The sequence below is a fragment of the Populus euphratica genome, unplaced genomic scaffold (assembly GCF_000495115.2).
Source record: "Populus euphratica unplaced genomic scaffold, PopEup_1.0 scaffold159.1, whole genome shotgun sequence".
Lineage (NCBI taxonomy): Eukaryota > Viridiplantae > Streptophyta > Magnoliopsida > Malpighiales > Salicaceae > Populus > Populus euphratica.
The window spans coordinates 27,565-44,624 of NW_011499962.1; the positions used below are offsets into that span (position 1 = coordinate 27,565).

At 32.1% G+C, this 17,060-nt stretch overlaps 1 protein-coding gene across 3 annotated transcripts; it reads left to right on the plus strand.

Annotated features, from left to right (window-relative positions):
• Nucleotides 1-488: 488 nt before the first annotated feature.
• LOC105138753 (protein ALWAYS EARLY 3-like) lies at nt 489-11,693 on the plus strand. Of its 3 annotated transcripts, XM_011044934.1 has the most exons (20): nt 540-662; nt 798-930; nt 1,121-1,219; nt 1,522-1,584; nt 1,815-1,892; nt 2,441-2,612; nt 2,925-3,184; nt 3,262-3,595; nt 4,651-4,728; nt 5,834-6,054; nt 6,166-6,222; nt 7,043-7,366; nt 7,454-7,632; nt 7,740-8,022; nt 8,847-9,086; nt 9,739-9,897; nt 10,241-10,384; nt 10,477-10,695; nt 10,920-11,219; nt 11,329-11,693. In XM_011044934.1, exons 2-20 carry the CDS (start codon nt 826-828, stop codon nt 11,491-11,493), a joined length of 3,480 nt encoding a protein of 1,159 aa, XP_011043236.1. In that variant the 5' UTR covers nt 540-662; nt 798-825; the 3' UTR covers nt 11,494-11,693. The 3 variants fall into 3 exon arrangements, with proteins under 3 accessions (XP_011043237.1, XP_011043236.1, XP_011043234.1); XM_011044935.1 differs by lacking the exon at nt 798-930 and having other exon boundaries at nt 489-662; XM_011044932.1 differs by having other exon boundaries at nt 572-930.
• The last annotated feature ends 5,367 nt before the right edge of the window (nt 11,694-17,060 follow it).

Consider the following 17,060-nt stretch of genomic DNA (forward strand, 5'->3'; position numbering starts at 1 on the left):
TTTTGGCTATGACAAATATATTTTTATTTTCATTATACTTTGTTTTTATAATGCAATATAATATGGATTATATTTAGCTTTAATTATATATTTAAAAATATTTAGTTAAATAATACACATCATAATTTTATATCAATTATATTAAAAACTTTCAAGTGATAAGGTTAAAATTTATATTTTTTTAATATATAAACTTACTATTTTAACATACTACGGACTACCCTGTAGTAGGATTATTATTTTTAAACTTATTATTTTATAATATGCCCCAAGTAAATTAAACTGTTGTTGATCCAAAACAATAACATACTTAACATTTTTTATTGTCGTTTTAAATAACATGTTATATATTTAATATGTATAATATATAGTTTTTATTACCAATTATTAAAAGTGAAAAAAAAAACACAAAGCAAAAATCTAAAAAAATTATTAGTAAAAACTGAAAAGAGTATGTTTATTTTTTAAAGTTTCGCGGTTATAACCCCCGATTTCTCCATCTCCCAATTATCACCTCCACCACCACAATACCACCATTGAAAAATCTTCTTCGTCGTCTCCAAATCGCTTCTTGGCTGCCGCTTGATCGATCGATTTCCGCTCCTCGTTCTCTCTCTTCACTGAGTCAACAATCACATTACGATGAACTCACCATCGAATCGGTCAGTTCATCAAATTTCACTCTCTCCTTCACTTAATTTCGCCAAATTTCAACCTCTCTCTCTAAATTCTCCTCTGCAATTTCTCTAAAATCGGAAGCGAAATTGAGAATCGCGAGTCGGACTCTCTGTTTTTAGGTAATTGAAGGAACTGTAGGAGTCACTGATGGCCCCGTCCAGAAAGAGAAGTGTAAATAAGCGGTATTCAAACGTTAATGAAGTCACATCTACAAAAAATGCAGCAGTTATTACTAACAAAAGCAAGCCGCGGGTCATTTTCTCGATTTTTCATTTTCTTTTTGTTTATATTTTAGAGGATTTGAATTATTGCTGTTATTATGGTGTTTTTGTTAGTGGATTATCTTGTTAATAGATTAGTTAATTAAGTGATGTTATAAATTAACGTGCTTGATTTGGATTCCTGAGCATGGAGTTATTTATTTAATTTAATTTACGTGCAGAAGAGGAAGTTATCTGAAATGTTAGGGCCACAATGGGGAAAGGAAGAGCTAGAAAGGTTCTATAAGGCGTATCGGAAACATGGAAAGGATTGGGAGAAGGTTAGTTAGCGCGTAGCAGTACCTTCCTGTCAACTGTTCCTCAACTTTGTTTTGCCTTTTGTTCTTTTTACTAGATTTAGGTTGCAAGAGTTAAACATGGTGGTGTTGATTTAGATTTTTTCTTTGTTTGGTTTGTATGATATGGAAAGAAATTTACTCGAGGTTTTAAGTAAGTTTTATGGGAGGTGATTTGAAGTATTGTGTTTCGGAACAAGGTGACTTTTGTTGATATTGATCACTGCATTATCACCTTACCATGTTCTTTTTTTCTTCTTTTTTTTTTCTTTCTCATGGGGTTATAGGTAGCATCTGCGGTGCGGAACCGATCTGTGGAAATGGTAGAAGCCCTTTATACTATGAATAAAGTAAGTGTTGAATTAAATACCGGACAATTATTTGATCTTGATTTGAAAACCTTCTACCTTTTTACAGTAGGAGTTTTGTCTGATGAATTTCATCTTGTTACATTGATGTGATATTTTTTAACCTTTTTATAAAATAATTTTCTGCATGTTATGTGACTGAATGGAGAGGTAGTTATTATGCATGGCTTTTGTTTGTCGAAGTTGGTCATATAAATGTTCTGTTTTTTCAGGCTTACTTATCTCTTCCAAAGGGCTTTGCTTCTGCTGCTGGGCTAATTGCAATGATGACTGATCACTACTCTAATCTGGTAAGACTGGGAAGGTTTTTGTAGAACTCCCTATGGATATTAATTCTAGAGTGTTTTTTAGTATTGCTCAAAATTGGTTGCTGATTCTACCCTAAGTTTTGGGAGAGCTAAATTGGTGATTGGAAGCCTGTCTAGGTTGTTGCAATTCACGAGCTTTATAACACGACAGTGATTCTGCTCCTCCGCTATCTAGCTTGTTGCAATTCATGAGCTTTATAACATGACAGTGATTCTGCTCCTCTGTCTGTTTCTTTAAATGTTCTGATTCTTCTCACTGGTCCATCGCTTGGCCAAAATAAGCTAGTACCACTAGTTAAGTGAGGCAAATTATTGATGGTTAGACAATAAATGTAAAATAATGAGTTTAATAGAGGTCAAGGTAGTAAGGGAGGATTTATTTAATCTCAACCATATAATTTAGCTGATTCATACTAAGGATGCTTTTAATTTTTTCCTTTGGGTATTGGTGACTGTTCAATGAGGTAAATTTTTTTTCTACATGTGCTATTTTTATCTATCATGATTTGAACTCTGATGCTCATGGACAGGGAGAGAGTGAAAGTGAGATAGAAAGCAATGGGGGCACAGGAACCTCTCAAAAATCTCAGAAGCATGCGCGGGTAACCAAAGGATCTGATGCACCACCAGTTCCAGATCTTCTACAATCCCAGCCTGCATCAAATTATGGCTGCTTGTCAATGTTAAAGAAGAGACGGACTGGTACAAAAAAATCCTCCCTGCAGGCCTCATGCCTTTGTATGCATGCATGCATATAGTAGTAGATTACCATTTATGTATACACTGCTCTTTCTTTTCTTTTTCTGGGGTGATGCTTATGAAATTGTATTTTTATTTTTTTCATGCTTGAAATTGGTGGATATTTTACGTGTTTCTTTTCTATGCATTTTGGTTTATTCTCTTGTGTGCTTGCTCATACACTGCTTCTTCCCGAGACACACACACATGCAAGGAGAAAAACCTTCCATTATGAAAGTGTTATTTAGGATTCTCCATTTCTTGGATTTCTCTTAGGAAGCAAGCCCTGGGCTGTTGGGAAGAGGACTCCTCGTGTCCCTGTTACATATTCCTTTGATAAATACAGTGAGGAGAAGTATTTTTCCCCAATTCAGCAAGGTTTGAAAGTAAAGGCTGATGCTGTTGATGATGATGTTGCTCATGAGATAGCATTGGCCTTGACTGAGGCTTCACAAAGAGGCGGTTCTCCCCAAGTGTCTCAAACTCCAAAAAGAAAAACAAAGATGCCCTCGCATGCTCAGCATGATGAACAAATGGTATTTCATTTATTTGGTGGCCTCTATTATTTCTTCTGATTGTTATAAAATTTGCTTATTAATCAATTGAGGTTCAGCATGCTGAAGCAGAGATGATGAGTGCCAAGCTTCGTGGTAGTGAAATGGAAGAGGTGGGTTGTGAATTAAGTTTAGGCAGCACAGAAGCTGATGTTGTAGATTATGTAAAAGATGAAAGCTTTTGGAAGGGGAAGAGATACTATGGAAGGAGGCCACCAGCAGAAGATTTAGACGATAATTTGGATGATGTGAGAGAAGCTTGCAGTGGGACAGAGGAAGGGCAGAAACTGGATGCTGTCAAAGAATTATTTGAAATGGAGGTTGCAGATACAAAACTTGTGAGGTCCTCCAAGGGTTCAAGAAAAAGAAGTAAGAAGGTTCTGTTTGGAGAAGGTATGGCAGTGATTTCATCTAAAGCAAGTTCCCCTGTCCTCTATCTGTTCTTCTCTCACTCTTTCATGTCTAGGAATCCTTTAATTTGCTTGAAAGTGGCCTTTCTGGCAGTTTTCAGTCTTTCCTTTCTTTGGAATATCTCATGGCTGTGCAAATTAGCTGTTTATTCATTAGTTTCCATTAACATCAGTTGCATGACTTTTTGTAGTCTTTTGCTATTATTATTTGGAAGATTTTAATCTGCAATAACATATTCTCGTTGTTGTTTGTAATCACATTTTTCCTGAAGTATAGTTTTAATATTTCTATTGGAAATGCATCTAAGCACTCCTTTTGGCTGTAATATGATACGGATTCAAGCCAGAGATGGTACCAAAGAAAGATGGAACTTGCTAAATTTATCATTTTGTGTTCTCTCTTGTTGAAAGCAATATCATGTCTTAAGCTGATAATGAATCTCAAGGCATACAGTCTCAAATCTTGCATGCTTTAAGAAACTTTTGACCATCTGCTTAAGTATGATTCTATTTTAATCATGGAATTTTCTGGTTTACTTTAGCAGATATCTGTAGAAGATTGTGATTGCTTCTAACTATAACTGTCTTTGGCCAACTAAGTTTTGCATCAATTACTACTGGAAAAAAAAAAAGAAGTGAATGTTGCATCCATCCACTGCAGAAAAATAGGGGGAAGAAAAAATCTCAGGCTTTAATTGCTTTTCTATAGAAGTCAATGAGATGTTCTGCACTGCCATTTCATTTTTCCTTGTTACTTGTATAATACCCCACTCTAATTGGATGTGATACTGACTTAATGGGGTATAAATATTAAACAGTGGAAATCCTTGAAAAGAGTTATATGAAAGAATCTTTTTTTTTCTTTTTTTTTGGGGGGGGTGGGGTGGGGTGGTGGTCACCCTGTCTCTATTCTAGGCCATTGCTTAAATATTTTCTTTTTCTTTTTCTACTTTGATTGAGCTTCAATGTTGAATTACCACTCTCTCTGTTGAATCTTGTTATATCTGACATCATTTTTCTTGTTTTTTCTCTGTGTAGTTGAAGATGCTGACTTCGATGCCTTAGAAGCACTGGCTGATTTGTCCTTGAGGTTGCCAGAAACACCTGTTGACACTGGTAGGATACAATTATGTTCTGCATAAACTATTTTAGTGTTTTCATGTGAAGCCTGACTGTGAAACAGTTGCCCCCTCTTCTTCCTGGGCCGCTTCTTTTATTTTCTAATTTTTTTTAAGGTGTATATTCTTCATTACCCATTAAACTTGGATGCATTTTGAAGTTAGTTTGATGTCGCTACAGCAAATTATTACATACTGATATATTGAAGGATAGCTAATGCTATTTTGTTGAAGTTATTATGAACAAGGACAAGGAATTTAATTGGATGATCTTATCCCTGTTGTCGAGTTACAACTTTAATTGCCCAGAATGATATTAGTTGTCATATTGCTGTGAAAATTTATGGGTGATGTTTTTGTATAATCTCATAACAATAGTCACAACACTTTCACGAACAACATTGATTTGTCATCTAATGTCAGGATAAAGTACTGGCTTACTCCTGCATTAGATACCCAATGCGGACCTATAATAAAGCCAGTATTTCCACTGATATATAAGCTTGTATGCTGACACAGCAGCTAATGGCACAATCAGAAATTAAACACGTTTGCCATTGATTTCTACGTTTTTGTTCAAATGTACAAATGTCTTTTAGGGGTACTTTTTTTTTTTAATGATTTATGATGTTTTATTCATCAGAAACAAATGAACAATCTTCAGACACAACTTTTTGGTAATTTTAACAATGCTATTTCACTTAGATATTTAATTTTCTATGGATTTCCTTTTTTCCTTTCTTCCTTGCTAGAATTAGTAAATGCAAGGCTGGCAACCATATGAACATGGTTTTCATGATCATGGATATTAAATCTTTTACTCATTAGAAGTCAACCATTCAAACTTGCCAATTTCTTCTCTCGCATTCATGTGGGATCCTCTTGTAGTTACTCATTTGGCTCCTCATGAATGTGAGAGAGGGAGTGTTATACCACATGTAATGAATAATCTCCTTGACGGTATTAACAAAAACAGATATTCTTACAATTCTTAAGCTCTATGAAATCTTTCTTTATTTTCCTTGTTGAGTGTACAGGATTACATTCTATGTTGTATTTCTGTTGTGGAATTCTTAATCTAATTTTTTTTTTGTGTCCTTCAGGATCTTCTGTGTATGTTGAGGAAGAAAAGACCGGAATTGTTGCCAAGTCTAAACTGAAAGGGAATCCTTCTTCTTCTGGTGTAAAACCTATCTCCTTCAAGACAACCAAACAGGGAAAGGTTTTCACTGATAATGCTTCTTCTATTCCAGAAGAAAAAGATGCAGCCCATCAGTTTGGTCCTGTGATGCGGAAAAGGAGACAAAAACACTTGCCATCTAAAGTAAGGATTTATGTAACCATAGCTGATGCCATTTTTCTTGTCTTTCTTTCCTGGCTAGATTCTCATACTTTATGAGTTTATTCTGACCAGTCTGCAAGCTTCTTATTGCAGATTTCAGAAAATGAAGAGCACGCTGATTCTTATCTAGGTGAATCTCAAAAGGTTGAGGTGTGTAGTTCCTTTCCATCTTAATCAGCAAATCTTTCAGTTATTTCAAAGCTTCATTCTATAGATTACAATCTTTTGGAAATAACATTATGCATTTGGCACCTGTTTTAGTGTCTAACATATTGTTCTTGCCACAAAGCTCAGCCTATATGTAGAGGATGTGTATTTTGCAATATATGAATCTGTTACCTGCACTCAGTTCTGAACTTCTATCATAACATATATTATTACAATTGTACTATAATTATTTGGATTATTCTTATTGACAATATTGTTATAACTGTTACTGCTGCCACTTTGTTATTTATAGTCCTGTTGTTTCAGTAAGTGGAGGCACAGCATGTGTGTCTCAACTTAGGGACCTTTACTCTGTTAGGTCCTACTGAAACTATCTGTGGAACAAGGAGAGGACCGAGAATTGCATTTTACATGCTTATCTTCTTACTTGCTAACCTACTTTTATGAGGTGTAAGAAATCCATTGGATTAGATAATCATCAGCTTTTCGAAAAATCTTCTGATAGTGGTTGTTGATGATTAATTTTCTGCTCTTTATCTGGGCTCTCATTTTTTGCAATGGGTAGCTGGAAAAGTGGATGCTGGTTCTTGGTTGTTTATAATCTCCCTATAGTTTTTGTTATATTCATGCTGTATCTCAAAGCAATCATATGTTTATAATGCATCTTGTAGTATCTTTTTGGAAACTTTTAAGTTGTAAGGGCAGCACTTTTCTCTTTCTTTCTTTTTCATGTATTTGGATTACAAATATCATTCATCTCTATTTGGTGGTGTTACTCTTATATCTCTGTGCTTGATTATAGGTTACAACAGATGATAACAACTTTATGAGTAAGGGAAAACGCTCTCAGTATGCTGCACACTCAAAACAAGGGAAATTGATGAAACCTGCAGAACGTACTTCTTCAAGTAATAATCATGGAAGAGAATTGAATAATTCTGCTCGAACTACCATACAGGTTTTATCTGCCAGCCAATTCAACTTGCCTACTAAAGTGAGGAGTAGCCGTAAACTAAACACTCCAAAGATGTTGGTTGAGAGAGATTCCAAGTCTTCAGAGAATATTGTAAATAGCCAATCTAATACTCTCATTCCTTCATTCCAAGATAGAGTACTTGGTCTCAAGGTTAGATATGTGCCAATTTCTTACATTTCCATAAAATTTTGCTGAACCTGTGGTTATCTTTGTCATAAGTATATTCAATAATTGCAGGGAAAGCTTTCTAATTGCCTTTCCCGGTATCTAGTGCGGAGATGGTGTGTTTTTGAGTGGTTCTACAGTGCAATAGATTATCCATGGTTTTCTAAAAGGGAGTTTGTTGAATACCTGGAGCATGTTCGATTGGGTCATATCCCAAGACTAACTCGTGTTGAATGGGGTGTCATTCGGAGGTCTGTGGCTTCCAATTTTATCTCTGTGCTTGCATTCAATACTTTTCTTTGGCATATCCTTGAAGTCTTAGCTAGAGAATTTGATTTGCACCATCTCATCAATGCAGTTCCCTTGGTAAACCACGAAGATTTTCAGAGCAATTTTTGAAGGAAGAGAAAGAGAAGCTTAACCATTATCGGGAATCTGTTAGAGAACACTATGCTGAACTTCGAACTGGTACTAGGGAAGGACTACCAACTGATTTAGCTCGACCTCTATCAGTCGGTCAACGCATTATTGCGCTTCATCCAAGGACAAGTGAGATTCAGGATGGAAGTATATTAACTGTTGATCATAGTCGGTGTCATGTTCAGTTTGACCGACCCGAACTAGGGGTTGAATTTGTCATGGTAAGTCATTTGTCTTTATTGAATTGTTTTATGAAATTAAGACATTTTCATTTGATGATTGACTTTCTACATGCTTGGACTTTATAGTTTGTTGAATTTACACCTGGTGATCTATATTATGGTTGAGTTTGTCTTGCAGTTATGGTGAATATGATTTAAATATAAATAACTAACCTTGATAGTATGCAGTTATGGTGAATACGATTTAAATATAAACAACTAGCCATGATAGTATGCAAACTAAGGATGTTGAATCTATTTTACCAAAGTTAAAAGCTCTTCTTTCTTTCTTACAATTCATAAACTAAAGAAACTAATTGAAAAATACATAAAAATTAGGCAAGCCAAATGAACACTAAAAACTGTTTTCTTCCACTGTATCTTAGTTTGCAAGCAGTGAACTCACCATCACCAGTGAACAGCACAGACCGCATTTAAGTTTTAAACACTTCTATCCGACAGCCTATTATACAACATGACAGTGACTTAGATACCTGAATATGAAGGTGGTTATGTGTATTCTGGATGCATAAAATTGTTCCAGTAAGTAGGTGTTTCTCCTAGAGAATATTAGACCAGCAAATGTAGCAACTTTCCTTTCTGCTTCTGTCTCAAACAAATGGAGCAAATTTCCTTTCTGCTTCTGTCTCAAACAAAAAATATTTGACTTTAGAACATGCTGCAAATATCTTGTATCCCTTATCTTCACTTTTTTCTTAGAGCTAATAGTCCAGTTTAAGCAGCATATTTATCCTGTTTTTCTTTCATGATGGTATATTGCTCTTCGTTTCAAGTACCTTGATGTGATGCCTTTTTTACTGCAGGATGTTGATTGCATGCCTTCAAATCCATCAGAAAACATGCCTGCATCTATGATAGGGCACAATATTGTATTGAATAGATACATGAAGAACTTAAATGAGCTCAAAATCAGTGGGCAACCAGCAGAGAAGAAGATGGAAGGATTCCAATTTTCTCCATGTGAGAACCTGGAGGATCACAGTGCTCTTCCACACGCTTCCCTGTCGACTTATCACTGTAGTGTTTTATTACAGCAGCCAATGGTGAGAAGTCCTTGGACTTTAAGTTCAATCGTGTGCTTATCACATTTTGTCAATTTTGAAGTCTTCTGAAATTTTAAATGTGCTAAGCAATTAATTTTTTTTTTCATGCTGAAAAATGAAGAGGATCTTTTTCAATTTAGACTGCACTGTGGTTTTTCATTGGCTCTATAATTCATGAAGGGTGCAATTCTTTACTGAGACTAGCCACCTCTCGCTTTTCTCTGTCAAATTCCTGAGTACTTGCCTAAGAGTAATTGGTGTGGGGTTATGTTGATAATTCTATTCACCCATTAACTTATGCTTTGGGGTTTAAATGTTTAACCCTCAGATGGATTCTCTAACGGTATTTGTGTCAGATGCCAAAACACATTTACAATCTAATAGCACTTTGTAGGGAGATTTTATGTTTCAAGTATATTAATGACCTTAGTTCTCAAAGTACAAATTTTTACCATCTCACTCAATCTTCTTTTGGTAATGGATGAGCTAAATAGTCACCATTGAATTTTTAACTGGACCGGACTTTATTGAAGTTTTGCTATATCAGCTTATGAACAACTCCACAGCATCCCAGTTGCATTCATGTTGCTAAGCATTTCATGTAAGTATTTTATCATTATTCATTGATCTAAGAAGAAATTGCCTTTACCAGGGAGGTTTGGGAGGTTCTAATACACAAGTCAACAATGGAGGTGAAACTGTTAATACCCAGCAAGCAACAAATGCCCAGCCTTTGTTTTGTGCACAGATCCAAGCAAAGGAAGCTGATATCCATGCTCTTTCTGAATTAACTCGAGCTCTTGACAAAAAGGTTATATTTGTTATGGCTAACTATGCTTAGACTTGGGATGTTTCCACTTTGATATGTTCCACAGGTTTTCTCAAGCAAGGAGGCGTCACCTGTGATGATCTCTTATATTTATGTGCTCTCAGCTTCACATTTAGTGTTATGTACCATTATTTGTATAATAACTTCATTGTTTATTTACTTTGAGTGCTATTTAAACTAGCTTTGCATCACTTAATGCTTAATGTAGAAATTTTATTAATTATGTTTCACATGGTATTTGCTTTTGTTAATTAACTGGAAACCTTTTGGATGATTCTGGTGACACTGGTTTGAAAAAGAAGCTGATGGATATTTAAATGTGCAGGAGGCTGTGGTGTCTGAGTTGAAGCACATGAATGATGAGGTGTTGGAAAGCCAAAAACGTGGAGAAAACTCTCTCAAGGATTCAGAAGCTTTTAAGAAGCACTACGCTGCAGTACTTCTACAGTTAAATGAAGTCAATGAGCAGGTATGAGCAATCCATGGACAATTTTCAGATTCAATTATTTCCCTTTATCATGCACCAGCACCAATTTCTGATTTGATTACTTCTTCATGAAGGTTTCTTCTGCTCTCTTTTTCTTGAGGCAACGTAACACATATCAAGGGAATATCCCACATGTGCTGTCAAAGTCCATACCCAATATAGACGAGCCAGCTTGTCATGGCAGCTCCTTTGATTCTTCTGCAGATGATACTCAGGAATCTGGATCTCATGTGGTGGAAATTGTTGAAAGTTCAAGAACAAAAGCCCAGACAATGGTTGATGCAGCTATGCAGGTATAAGAAGCAATTCTTCTGCAACTGTCAGCAAATTTTGCTATTTTATAGACCAATATTAATCTTCTACCATTTGAACTTCTCTGTGTAAGTGGACCATATTGTCAGAACTCTATCCTCTCCATTGTCTTGAAGAAAAATTAGGGCTATTAGCACAACCTTTGATGGTGAGCGCACTGTGGTAAAATGTTTATACTGCCTTTTTCTGACCGTAACTATTTCAGGCAATGTCATCCTTAAAGAAGGAAGGAAGCTGCATTGAGAGTATTGAGGATGCTATAGATTTTGTAAATAATAAACTTTTAGCAGATGATTCAAGTGTGCCAGCCATCAGATCTCCTGTCCCTGAAGGTTCAGTTCAAGACACTCCGGCTTCTCAGGATCAATTAAGTTCCTGTGTTGGAAATCCAGGGGCAATCAACCATGCACCTGATGCAAAGTGGAACAATTTGTCCAACGAAAATGAAGTACAAATCCCTTCAGAACTTATTTCACACTGTGTAGCTACTTTACTAATGATTCAGGTAAGCACCAAGACATGCAATATACTTTGCTTTTTCCGTTCAAAATATTTTATCTTTTCCATCGACTGTTGAGAACAATCCCTAATTGTCTTGAGCAAACAAATTGCAGAAATGTACAGAACGACAATTTCCACCGAGTCATGTTGCCCAGGTACTGGATTCTGCCGTTACGAGTTTGAAGCCGTGTTGTTCAGTTAACCTTCCTGTTTATGCAGAGATACAGAAATTCATGGGAATAATTAAGAATCAGATATTAGCACTGATACCTACGTAGCTCAAAATAATCTTCTTTTTTACTTGTAGAATGTACAATATATCTGTGTAAAATCTGTGCCTGAATGGGATAGCCAGAAATTAAATTCCCTAGATTTCCACACAAATCGAATTCAGTGCCCAAGAACTCAGTGATTCTTTGTGCACTATGAGCTCAATGCACGGAACTGCTACTATCTTCTCTTAGGCTTAGTTTGGTAATGGTGTTGGTTTTGCTGTGACGGTAGCTATTATTTTTATTGTTGTTGTGACTGTAGTTTTTGTTTTTAATATGTATTTGGTAAAAATTAATGTTACAAGTATTGTAAAACTAAAATGATGAAATTAGATTTTAATCAAAATTAATGAAATGTTATAGAACAGAAATTAACATGTTTTTGTTATTTTCAAGCATGTCTTTTTATTAAGTTTAAGATAAAAGGCGCGTGCATTATTTTTTTCTACCCTAAAATTTTATCTATTTAGTCTTGGAATGTGTTTTAAGATTTAATAGGATAAAATTAAAAAAATAAAATCAATAATCCACGAAGAAATAATATCTGTGCTTCCATGCTTTTAAAACAAGGCACGTCACGCCACAAATGAAATAATAGATGAATAAACAATTTGAAATGTTTTTTATTTAGGTCAATGTTTCAAGGATAATCTTGAAATTGTATCCATATACCCTGTGGTATCGTGCTATGAGTACGAGCACTCCTTCCACGGTATTCCACCGTATTACGTTTATTGCTTTGTGTTTAATGCTACGCTTACTTGGACTTCTCACCGGCACAATCCAAAGTTATTAAATCTGAACTGTTCATTAATTTGTACAGGGCTTAGATTACTTGTTGAGCGTGTAATGTAACTTGATTAGATAAATTCAAAATGAAAGATTTTTTTTAAAAAAATCATTTAAGATTTTTTTAAATAAAATTGAATTTTAACTGAGTCATGTCATTTATCAGGTTAAATAAATTTTATATGCATTAATTTTTACTCTCAATTTAAGACCACCCAACATAGTGAGTTAATAAATCTCCATGTTGAGGTTTAATAACATTACCATAATCAAAACTCAAGAGCCCCCGCAATAGCCCCGACAATGTAATTCAAACTGGGCAAATAAACAACAAAAGTGAAAAAAGGAGTGATATTTACCTTTGAATCTACTAAATGCTCAAATTCTAATGTAATATTTATTTTTATGTCTCAAAAATATTTTTAAAAAAAAATTATTTTTTTCATTAAATTAATATTTTTTAATATTTTTAAATTATTTTAATATATTGATATTAAAAAACACTTTGAAAAATAACAATAATCACACTTTCAAATATCCCTTAAAAGCTTCTATTATATTTCTTTGCATTGTTATCAATCCAATCATGTGTTATATTTTTAGCATTTTACTTTCTAAGAGAATAGATTGGGCTAGAGGATGCTCCATATAACAACCATAGTAACCAACAACCACAAAAATAAAATAAAATTGAGGTGAGTATCGTGCTTTGATCATGTCTCGAGTATAATTTCAAAACTCATTTATCATGTATTCATTAGCTAGTAACATTAATGAAAAAAAAGAATTTATTAGTTATAACTATCTTATAAAAAGAAAAACCATTGGGAATTTAATTAGTTTAAGAGATATAAATGTCATTTGTCTTCAATAACCTTGAACATGAACAATTATTTAGTGATTTATTTCTCTCATTTAAGATCAAAATAGTGTTATATACAAAACTAACTAAAGAAGAGATGAAATCCTAGAACGTAGAAAGAGTCTATATGCTACAAAATTCTAAAATCAAAGAATGGATCAACATTAGTAATTAAATAGTAAAAAACATCTATATGATACGTGATCCTTAAAATAAAAAATGATAAAGAATGGAATAAAAGTTTAGTGATAGTTACCTTTAAATTCTTTATTTAAAAGAGCATATAAATTAATAACTCTGCAATTCAACTAAGTTTAGTAGGTTTTCAAAACCTATCCATCAAGTAAGTTGATAACTTTATAGGTTGACACATTCAGTAGGTTTATAACCAGTAAGCTTGTAATTGTAAGCTTATAACCTATAGGCAGTAGCTTTCATATTTAAGAAAATCGAAAAAGAACTAAAAATATATGTTCTGTTAAGAATCTTCATCATATGGTTGTGCTAAGGAACAACTTTATGCTTGTAAGTTCTATTTCCAATAAACTTCTTTATTCTTGAATTTTAGTTATCTTTAATACTTTCATTGAGTGATTAAGATGTAATACTTAATTTTAAAATTTAAAGTTTTTTTAGTTGAGATAGACACACAAACAAACCTGAAATAGTTGATGACCATAATTAGAGTGTTATATTTGTTTCTTTGCAATTATAGAACATAAAATATCAAAAGTACTAGAAAACTTAAAGAAATGGAGGAGTGTTAGATGTCTTTATTGGATAAGAAAATTAAAAATCAATTCTTCAAGGAATAAGGGTAAAAAAGAAAAAAAAATAAAGATTCATGAGTGCAAAAGAGAGATACATAATCTTTGAACTTAGGTTAGAAGCAACTAATAAAATACATGAAGAAAAGTATAAGTTAATTTATGAAGAGATTGAAGAAAAACATAGACTTAAAATGAAATGATTGATGACCATTATAATGAGATTATGATAATGAATGAGAGATCATCTTATGCTATTTTAGAATCAAATGTCAAAAAACAAAAAAAAAAACAAAATGTTTAGAAAAGTTTAGAGCATAAAGTAGGAAAATTACAAAATTTAGAGAAAGAATCCTAAAAGATTTAGTCAAAATTATAAAGGATGTAAATTCAAGATTAGATGCCAAAATAAAAATGGAAAATGATGAAGTAATTTTTTACTTTAATCATATCATGATGGAAACCATAAATAGAATCTTTAAACAAGTGGCAGTGGAAATAAGAAGTTATTTAGATGAAAAAATAGAAAAGGAATCAAACTTTAGAAAAACTAATTTTAAACAAAATGAAAAAGAATCAAGATGACTAAAACAATACACTATAAAAAATAACCCTTCATTTAAACTAAGAGTAAATCAATGAAAGCCTTTAGCAATAAAGGAAGTTTAAAGTAGTTCAAAGACCAAAATTATTAATTTTAAGATTCATCACAGGAGGATATAAGTGAAAAAGTAAATCCCAAATGGCTTAGAAAAAATGAATGGTTTCCAAATTAGAGTTGATCTAGAATATATTATAAGAGTAATGAAATTTACTTACTAAAGATTTAAAAAATTTATAGGTCAATAAATAGAAGTTCCTATTCAGAATATATTGATAGAATATATCCTTACCTTAATAACTTTAAGTTTCCAAACTTTACATTATTTGGTGGTCAAGAAACAATAGTTGAAATAGAATGTATTGTGAGATTTATTTATTAATGCAAGGAAGTAGTTGATTATGATTTATTAAAGTTAGATCATTTTCAAATTCATTAACCGGAAATGTTACTTGCCATCAAATTCAGTTTATAATTGGAATGAAATGCAAACTATATTCCATATTCCAAGCTTATTTTGTTTAGAACAAAACCATGGTTTGTTTGAGCTAATTTAGTGAACTTAACACAATACACTAGAGAATATAAAACAATACATAGATATATTTATGAAAGCTAGGGGGAAATGTTGGGCTAAAATTTTAGTGAATGAATTTATAATAATTGCCCAATAAGATTTGAAATTTAAAGCCAAGAAAGAAAATTAAAGAAATGAAATTTAAAAACATATACAAATTAGAAGTAATAGCTTCAAGATATAAAAACTTGTTAAAAAAACAAAGAAAAGGAAAATCTTAATTTATAAGATCTATTGCCAGGAAACAATGGATATAAGATATAGTAGAATTTGTATTAAGAAAACCTATAAATTGTGAAGTACTGACTAAAAAAATACCAAAGCTTTAAAGTCTTCAAAATCAAACAAGAAAATACATTATTTTTTTTATATAAATTAAGCTGATGATATTTTTGATTGGTTGCTAGGCAATAAAAGAATTAAATTAGAAGGAAAATATAATATAATAATTGATAAAGAGTTAAGAGGCAAGTTTAATGGAAAATGACATGAAATAATTAGTCACTCAACTAAAAATCATGTGATATTTAGAAATGTGATTAAAGATTTGGTGAAGCAAAACATATTAGATTTCCAAATAAAAAAGGGGCAAATGAGAGTTTATAAAAATATTTTTTTCTTTAATAAATGCATTATTTATAAATATGATTATTATTGTTAATGGTAATAATGTTTCTTTCTAAGGAGTTTACTTCTACAACCATCACAATAAATAAATGATTTGACTTACTAGTAGTAAATTAAGTTTTAAAGTTGGTTATGAATAACAAATTCCAAGATATAAAAAAGGTTGTATAAATAACATTTAACTATTAGTCATACCATAGAAAAATATGCTAATTTCAAAAGATTTGTGAGAGGAAAAGTAATGAGAGGGGTTATAAAGTCTAATAATGAGCAAATACAACCTCTATAATTAACAAATTTAAATGAAATGATAAGTTCTAGACTAATTCAAAGGAATCAATAGCCCATAAACAAATTTTGAATAATAATTTTTTTGTTTGAAATGCCTAATATCACCAAACATGTACACTTGAAGCCATTATATCTTCATGCAAAGGTTGAAGAAGTAGACGTTGGAAGAGTTTTTGTTAATAATAAAGTTGTTATTAATATCTTACATTTATGCATGTTGGATGATGAATAATTTAATTTTAACTAAAGTTGTATTAAGTGGATTTGCCGGTGAGATCTTGCAAGTGAAAGAAATGATTGCTACTAGCTTAAAGGTTGATTCATTGATCATAAATACAATATTTTTCATTGTTGATGTAATTCCAAGCTATAATGTTTTATTAAAAAGAAATTGGATCTATGAAAATGACTACATACCATCAAATTTATATAAGACATTGTTACTTTAAAGTAAAAATAAACTTATAATTGTGTGTGTAGATAATATATGTTTATTATTTATGCAAATAATCTAAAAACATATTTTTATTTTGGTAAGTGGAGCATGATTAGAGTTAAAACTAATGTGGTTGAAGTGAATCTTTTATTAAGGTTAATGAATCTAAAAATAAAATTTATAATATTCTAATAACGAACCATCTAAATTCTAAAAAAATAACTTCAAAGTTGAAAGAAGAAAAATTGGATTTAAGTAAATGACTAAAGGTAAAAAAAAAAAATGAATATGATATAAGATCAAAATTTGTCAAGATGTAAAAAAATACAAATTAAATAAGTTTTAAATGACAAAAAAATTTGAAATTAAAAAATTCAAATCATCATAGAAAAAAATAATAATCCATAAGTTTTCGTAAGAATTGGATATTTATAGGAATATAATTTATAAAAAATATGGATATTTTACAATAAATTTAATTTATAAAAAATTAACACGTTTCATAATTTTTATTTATTTATTAATTTCTCGTCAAATTGATATTGGTACTCAATGCGTTTGTTTGCGAGTTGATATTTATGGGGTAAATATCTTATTCTAATAGTGTTAATGGATTGTGATAA